The following is a 9,161-nucleotide window of genomic DNA, read 5'->3' as shown; positions in this document are numbered from 1 at the left end:
TTTTATATAATGCAGAAGTTGTTTTTTATTCTGTTAGAAAAATTAGTCTGATGTTTGCAATTTGTTGTTTCAGGTCAAGACTCATCCGTCGTCTTAATGGCAGTTTGCGGCTTTGCTCTGATATTTTTGATTTGTATTAGTGTTCTTTAAATTATTTGTTCCACATTTTGTATTAAATATAGTTGTTCTAAACAATTTAATCAAATACTTAGGCTGTTAATTTGTTTGCCTTCTTTTTTATTCTAAGTTTTGGCGTTGTGCTATGTGCCATGTGCGTTTATTAAATTGTTCGTTTTTGTTAATTTTCCTTTTGAACAATATAAAAATTATATTAATTTTCCTCTGTATTTTTATACCAAACAGCGTTTTTGCTACAGTATTTATTTGTTTTTGTTTTTTTGCCTTGTTTTGTACTAGGCCTAAGTTACTAATAAGTTTATTTGATTTATTTTAAAGAACGAATTTTAGTTTATTTTATTCAAAACTGTTTTTTTTTTTTTGTTGTTGTTGTTGCTGTTGTTGTTGTTGTTTGTTTGTTTGTTTGTTTGTTTGTTTGTTTGTTTGTTTGTTTGTTTGTTTGACATGTAACTGTTACAGTTTGCATTTTTGATATAATAAATTATTAAAATGCACAGGCAGTCTGATTGCTGTTTTTATGTTATAATTAGCCTATAACATTCCGGCCACTGATTTTTGTGTCCGTAAGCGCTGTATACTTTAAACGCTTTACTATTCTGTTTTAAGCGCTTAATTTTCATTTTGAACGCGCTAATATCATGCTTTAGCATTTTCTGTCATATGGAAGTGTTAAACTTCAACTTGGACTGTACCTTTCCTTGTATATACGCAAGTTATTATATTAATATCATAAATGAACGATTATTCGACTAATCGCTAAAATGCAGGAGTGTTAGTCCACTAGGAATATCTTTAGTCGCGGGCAGCCCTAGCTCTTACACATGAAATGGGAAATATTTACAGATTTAAAGCTGTATCACACGTTTGATCTATAGGACAAGTGTTCATAATTCATACTAATCTGTGTTTGGTTCAGTAATAGCAGCTGTTGATTGTGTCTCATCAGCCCCTGTGATTCTGGATCCAAATACTGCAAATCCATTTCTCATTGTGTCTGATGATCTGACCAGTGTGAGATACACCGGGAACGAACAACCTCTTCCTGATAATCCAGAGAGATTTGACTATTATTCCTGTGTTTTGGGTTCAGAGGGTTTTAACTCAGGAACACACTGCTGGGATGTGGATGTTAAAGAGACTCAGTACTGGAGTCTTGGAGTAACTACAGCATCAAACCAGAGGGAAGGGACATGATTTCTTTGGCATTGATGTTTGGAGTGTGTGGTATGGATTGTATGAACCATCTGGTTTTTGTGTTAAACAGAAGCTTGAGCGTGTGAGAGTGTATCTGGACTATGACACAGGAACGGTGTCATTCTCTGATCCTGTAACTAACACACATCTACACACATTTACAACCACCTTCAGTGACACTGTATTTCCATTCTTCTGGTGTTATACTCTTGACCCTCTGAGGATCTTACTGAACGATATTTAGTAAACGCTACACTTGGATTTGTCTGGATCCACCTGCTTTCAGTAGGAATGGAGTCAAAGACACAAGGGGGTGAGGAGAGGGGCATTGATCACAGTCAGAAATCAAAAATTAAAGAACTCAAATATATACTCAAAATATATACTGAAGCCATAATAGCCATGCCTTGTAATATAATAACTATTTTAACTATACCAGTTTCAGCATTGTCTTCAGCTTCATGTACAACTAGCAGGTGCAACCTGTTCCTTATAACAGCCAGTTAACCACTGAATATTCAACAAAATACATATACAGGTGAAGTCAAAAGTTTACATACACCTTGCAGAATCTGCAAAATGCTAATTATTTTAACAAAATAAGAGGGATCATACAAAATGAATGTTGTTTTTTTATTATTTAGTACTTACCTGAATAAGATATTTCACATAAAAGATGTTTACATGTAGTCCACAAGAGAAAATAATAATTGACAAAAAATGACAAAAGTTTACAAAAGTTTTAAGTTTTTTTTTGTTGTTGTTGTTGTTGTTGTTGTTTGTTTGTTTTAGTGATAGTTGTTTATCATGTTTGTCCTGAACAGTTAAACTGCCTGCTTTTCTTCAGGAAAATCCTTCAGGTCCAACAAATTCTTTGGTTTTTCAGCTTTTTTGTGTGTGTTTTTTAAACCTTTCCAACAATGACTATATGATTTTGAGATCCATCTTTTCACACTGAGGACAACTGAGGGACTCATATGCAACTATTACAGAAGGTTTAAATGTTCACTGATGCTCCAGAAGGAAACATGATGCATTAAGAGCCAGGGGTGAAAACTTTTGTAATTTGAAGATCAGGGTAAATTTAACTTATTCTGTTTTCTGGGAAACATGTTCTGCAGCTTCTGAAGGGAAGTATATACTGTATGATATTTGGGCAAAATAAGAACAATTTACACATCTTCATTCTGTTCAAAAGTTTACACCCCTGTCTCTTAAAGGGGTCATCGGATGCTAAGTTCACTTTTATATGTTGTTTGAACATTAATGTGTGTTGGCAGTATATGTACAAATCTACCCTATAATGATAAAAATCCATGCAGTGGTTTTTAATTAATCTGTAAAAATAATATCCCCTTTTTCAAATCGAGCCGTTCTCACATGCCTCTCGGTGTGGCGTCACACCAACAGAGGCCACTCCCATGATAGTTGATTGACATGAGCGTTTTACCTCAGAGCAGCTGTGACAGTCTGCCTTCTTTTGTTTCGATGCCGGAGCAGGGATGTAAGTTAGACAACAATATTTCTGTTTGAGCGATTTAGGTCTTGTGTTGCTGGATGTAATAATGAATGTAGGGGTCGTCATTTACTCCCGACATCTGAGCCGCTGAAGATGCAGTAGATTACGTTTGTTTGTGAAGGGAATGCACCTCCCGATCTACATATATCTTTCTATGTTCGCGTGAATCATTCATGATCCAGCTTCACTTACAGCAGAAGTGAGTATAAGGTTTTTTTTTATGAATCTTTGCGATCGCCTTTCCTAATAAAGTGCTAGTCAGCAAGTTTAGCGGCTAAACGCAGCTAAATGCGGCTAAAGTAAACAGGTTCGTCTCTCCACAGAGAGAAGAGAGGGGCGGGGTGAGCAGAGCTCATTTGCATTTAAAGCAACCTCGACCAGAATGAGATGAGTTTTGCAGAGCTGATTTTGGCAAGGTAAAAAGGGTGTTGTTTTACACAACCACTGAGAATTTTTAACCAAAGTATATTACAGACTTTTCATTAAGACCCTAAAGAATCATATCAACTTGTGGAAAATGGGCATCCGATGAGCCCTTTAAGAAGAGCGTTACTCTTCTCATCATATTGCAGCCCTCGGCTTTCATGAATATGAGGCAGAGTCTCTTGGTTTTACTATCCTGCAACCAGCATAAGCACCATGAAAACTAAAAGTAAACATGCAAATAGCTGCTTAAATAAGCCTTTGGCATATCACAAATTTACAAATAAATGCTTACATCTTTTACAGTGCATGATCATGCATTTGTACATATGCCATGCACATTAAATGACCCTTAAAGTTATTTAAAACTAACAACACATAAACAATAATTTGATCTGTAAACACATTAAACTTTTCTGTTAAAAGATACACAACAAAACAAAATTCCAGAAACAGTCAATGTAGAAATGTTACATCATTAAAGATTTTCCATCTCTTAAACATGGAACCAAAAAAATACACACCTCGCTCCGCTCATCAAGGGTGCAAACTTTAAACTTGCTGCTTCCTGATGTAGATTTGTTAGCTTTAAGGTCTCTGGGCTAAACAGCACACAAATGTGGACATGAGGCAAAGCAACTTAAACAATGTTACAGTGCACAGGACCAGAATTACCCACACTGAGTTTACTTACATATGTACTGAGCTTTTTGGACAAGAGAAATCTGAACAGTGAATCTGTTGATGGGCTATACAGGTTCCTGAGCTCACAGCCTCAAACCCAGTCACATGAATGATCTGACTGTGAAAGAATTACCTCTACTGACCTCTAGTGGCCACTCACACATCATATTCCTCCATAAATTTTTTTGGTCATAGTGTATTTATGATCAAATCTTGACCAGATCTTTATTTTAGAAAAAGTAATAATCTATGGTCTCTTGGGGGTTTATGGATATACATTTTAACAAAATCTAGCATTAACTGTCCAATGTGTGTAAACACACTTGGCAATAAAGCTCTTTCTGATTCTGATCAATGTTGTTTCTTATGCTCAAATAGCACTTAAAAAATTTTATATTTTTGGTTGGTCCAGCCAACGGTCATGTGCAGTCAAGTTTACAAAAAGTGTGTTTAGTGCTACATGATGCCGAACAGAAGGAGTGACAGAAACTGGTTTGGCCTCTCCAAACACTGACAATCAGTATGATAAACAGACGTGTGTTTATTACCGTGACTTCAGCATTTAGATAAAGACTTGATCATGACAGATGCTGGAGAAACAATGTGAGATTCAAACACTCTCACCAACAAATAAATAAAACACTTGCATTTTATTATTATTATTATTATTTTAAGTTCCTCTTGAATGCGTTTTGCTCAATTTTAACTTGAAGAAATCCTGATGTTCCTGTCTGACCTGTTTTAGCAAACGTAAATGTTTTGAGACATTTTACCTACTACACTTAACAGGAAGAGACTGACTTGTTATTTCACTTTTCCGTCATACTGACCGTTTTCAATTACTATGCCAGATCAAAAAAATTAATAAAATAAACGGCAATCAGTGCAGAAGGAAGACAAACACTTTGAAGAAGAATTTTTGTGACATTTGTTTCTGAACAGACAACAGATCTTTGTGATTTTTGTGGTTATTCAGTAAGTGAAAGTACAGTCTAGATTGCTGGAGCTCAAACAGTGAAAATGGCTTCCGTATCTTTGGATTTTTCTTGTCCTGTGTGTCATGAAATCTTCAAGGATCCTGTTGTTTTATCATGTAGTCACAGTGTCTGTAAAGAGTGTCTTCAACAGTTTTGGAGAACCAAGGAAACTCAGGAGTGTCCTGTCTGCAGGAGAAGATCCTCAAAAGAGGAACCTCCTCCTAATCTGGTGTTGAAAAACTTGTGTGAGTCGTTCCTGAAGGAGAGAAATGAGAGTCGTTCATCAGGATCTGAGGAGATCTGCAGTTTACACAGTGAGAAACTCAAACTCTTCTGTCTGGAGGACAAACAGCCTGTGTGTTTGGTGTGCAGAGATTCACAGGAACACACCAATCATACATTTAGACCCATCAGTGAAATGGTTTCATCAAATAAGGTAAGACAAATGTCTCTTGTTTCATATGTAAATACTCATAAATAGATATTTATGCACTTAATATTTCTCTCTGGCATTTTACTCAACCACATGACATATACTGTCATATACTAAAAGGTATTTTGGATCAGTGTCCAACTGAATACCATTATGAGTTTCATATATTTGGGGAATTAGGAACTACAGGAGCAAATACATTTTCATGCAAGCCCAGTTGGAATTGCATACCTTCACTCTTTCAGTACCATTATCAGTTACAAACTGCATTTTGTTTTTGCTCAGGTTACCTAAGTTTTAATTTCTCAATCCATTTACTATGAGATATACACAAAAACAGAAGAAATCAGGATAAATACAGGCAAATACATTTTGACAGTGTTGTATGATCATATCACTGTATTCTCATCTGCTCACTATGATCTTGTGTTATGTATTAGTTTATATATTTTTATTTTGTTCAATTCTAGGAAGAGCTCAGCACCACACTGAAGTCCTTACAAGAGAAACTTAAAAATAGTGAAAGAATGAAAAATGAGTTTGAGGAAACAGTTCAACACATCAAGGTGAGGACACAATCAACAGTTGTATGATCACTAGAAACATTTGTATATTGTTATAGTTAATGTAATGGATTCCAGTTTATTATATTTGTAAATGACAAGCAGCAATCTGCTTCTGGATCTGTTATGTGGCGCACATTAATGATGAGAAGTGTTGATTGAGATGATTGAAGTGAATGATATTTGATTTCAGTCTCAAGCTGAGCACACAGAGCGTCAGATTAAACAACAGTTTGAGAAGCTTCATCAGTTTCTCAGAGATGAAGAAGAAGCTACAATCACTGCACTGAGGGAGGAAGAGGAGCAGAAGAAGATGATGATGAAAGAAAAGCTGGAAGAGATCAACAGACACATCTCAGATCTTTCACACACAATCAAAGACATGGAGGAGATGATGAAAGCCAGTGACATCTGCTTTCTAAAGGTCAGATTTCACATTATGGATTCATTGATCGATTGACTGATGATTGATTGAGTTGTCGATAATAAATTGTGTGTTTGTTCTGCAGGAGTTTCCAGTCTCAATGGAAAGGTGAGTGATCTGCTGGTGTCTCTGGTCTCTCTGGTTCTGATCCAAATCCACTGCAGTTCTGACTCCTGAATGTTCTTCCAGAGTCCAGATCTCACAGCCGGATCCACAGACGCCTTCTGGAGCTTTGATTCATGTGCCACGTTATTTGGGCAACCTGCCGTTCAGAGTCTGGAAGAAGATGCAGGACATCGTCCAATACAGTGAGTCTGGAGAACATCTGTGCTCTTACACATACACTAGAAATGATGCATGAATGAAGATTTTAGCATTATGTGCATTACGTGAATTTACCCGTTGATTGTGTCTCCTCAGCTCCTGTGATTCTGGATCCAAACACGGCTCATCCACGTCTCCTCTTGTCTGATGATCTGACCAGTGTGAAATACAGCGAGGACAAACTGCTTCCCAATAATCCAGAGAGATTTGACAAGTCATACTGTGTTTTGGGTTCAGAGGGTTTTAACTCAGGAACACACCGTTGGGATGTGGAAGTTAAAGACAGCCGTTCCTGGAGTCTTGGAGTAACTACAGCATCAAACCAAAGGAAGGGATTCATTTCTCTTACCGATGGTGTCTGGACTGTGCAGTATGGACTGAATGAATGGGCTGGCTTTAGTGTTGAACAGGATCTTGATCGTGTGAGAGTGTATCTGGACTATGACAGAGGAACAGTGTCATTCTCTGATCCTGTAACTAACACACATCTACAAACATTCACAACCACCTTCACTGACACTGTCTTTCCGTTCTTCTGGTGTTATGGCTTTTCTTCTCTGAAGATTTTACCATTCAGCAATCAGTAATCGTTACACCTGTAGGCCTGGATCTTCCTGCTTTCATTATTTTTTAATCATTTAATCAGTGCTGTTGATCTGAATGTACGGCTGTGATTGTTAATGATTAATGATTTAGATGCTTTAAGACCAGATATTTTATTTTTTATCCCAAATGAAGCTAAAGCAGTTCTGAGCAGTGAAACTTAAGTGAACATACAAACACATCATACATCTCAGTCGCCTTTTATAGATTTAATTGTTCCAAAATTAATGAATACTTGTAAATCGGAACAATTGTTAAGTTAAATCATACGTTTCCAAATCCATTTGTTTTGTTGTGGGAGCACGAACACGTGCAATACTTCAGAAACAGTACAACGTAGTCTATTTACTAAGTATTTTTACTTAGTATAAGCTTCGGCTGAATGACTGAAGCCCCATAAAGGCATTAACGTTAATAAGACCATCTTGAATTTGGTATTCAGTTTTTATTTCCATTCTTATGTAGGCTACATACTGCAGGGATTCCCAAACATTTTTGTCAGCAAATAACTATTTTATTTACTTGATGTAAGAGATTTTAAGGTAGTAAGTTAATTAATTTGGCAATTTTTCATGCTCACGATTCTGACGTTAGTTAATGGTCACATATGACTTGCCGGTAACATAAAAAAACTTTTTTTTGTAAGTGTTTTATTTTGATTGTTGTTATTTTAAAATGATTTATTTAAGTTTAACTTTTTTATTTAATTATTATTATCTTTTCATTAAACTCACAAACACCCTGCCCCTCCACGAACCCCAGTTTAGGAAATCTTGACGTAATGTAACGTTTAATGCATTTCATGTTGTTTAACAGCGAATGGAATATATTTTCTTTCTTTTTTATTTTTATATCAATATTGTACAATATTATCCTAATTAAATCAATGTGATAAACAAGTTAGGTCAAATGTAATTTAAAATAAGTCTGATTATATTACCTAAAATGTGTAATGTATTGGATTACATTACTAACTACAATTTTTGTCATGCAATTTGAAATCAGTAATGGACTTCAATTTGTAAGTAATCTACCCAGCACTGTCTGTGTCTTCAGCATCAGCATCAACTTAACATACATATAGAGGGTTTTCACAATGCATCATCAATCGGCCATATTGGCGGCACGGAGTGTAAATAGTACCACTGAACCAAACTAAACTTACATATTTTGCTTATCATTGCTGCTGAAAATGGTCAATTATTTCATGTTTTGGGCTGTACTTAATCGGTCGGACCAGGAAAAACATTTGGAGTACTAAAGACTGCCAAAAGTTATAACAAATCAAGGAGAAGAGTGCAAAAAAAGTGCCCTTTTTTCATGCAGTAAAAATAATAAAGTAATAAATGGAAAGCAAAGTTGTTTGTATTGCTATATTCTGTTTTGTTTTTTTTCTTTATGGATTTAGTGTATTTTGACAATTCATTACTGACTAAAAAGTAAATGAGTAGGTTTTGATAAAAGTACTTTGTTCTTTTATTTAATTTCTTTTTAACATCTGTACTTTTACATGTAAGTGAGTATTATTTCAGCAGTTTAACAGTACTTTTACACGAGTACAAATTTTTACCAAGCACACATCTCAGATGGCAGCTGTGGTGATGGTTTTCCCCATTAGTGATTGGCTCTTTTATTCAGAAGGTGGGGCTTCCTTTCATAGAGCGGCCATATTGATCATTACATTTTTCCCCATTCAAACCTATACCAGTGACAGGTCTGGATGGATGTAATTTGGTTCTGCAGTGAGCATTACTTGGCATTTCACGCTTTTCTGTTGTATCTGAATATCTGGACAAATGAATCAGTGTACAATGGAAAACAAAAAAAAAAAAAACACTTTCAAAGCTATTTTTTGAGAAGTTTGTTTCAGAGCAGACAG

The 9,161-nt window shown here is 35.7% G+C and overlaps 1 protein-coding gene across 1 annotated transcript; it reads left to right on the top strand.

The window, feature by feature from the left end:
* Positions 1-753: 753 nt before the first annotated feature.
* LOC127163407 (nuclear factor 7, brain-like) lies at positions 754-8,666 on the top strand. The gene is made up of 6 exons (XM_051106623.1): positions 754-5,371; positions 5,839-5,934; positions 6,125-6,355; positions 6,441-6,463; positions 6,545-6,663; positions 6,776-8,666. The coding sequence occupies exons 1-6, from the start codon at positions 4,979-4,981 to the stop codon at positions 7,264-7,266; spliced, it is 1,353 nt and encodes a 450-aa protein (XP_050962580.1). The 5' UTR covers positions 754-4,978; the 3' UTR covers positions 7,267-8,666.
* Positions 8,667-9,161: the final 495 nt, after the last annotated feature.

The sequence above is a fragment of the Labeo rohita genome, chromosome 3 (genome assembly GCF_022985175.1).
Source record: "Labeo rohita strain BAU-BD-2019 chromosome 3, IGBB_LRoh.1.0, whole genome shotgun sequence".
In the NCBI taxonomy this organism is placed as follows: Eukaryota; Metazoa; Chordata; class Actinopteri; order Cypriniformes; family Cyprinidae; genus Labeo; species Labeo rohita.
This window is presented reverse-complemented; position numbering and strand designations above follow the sequence as displayed.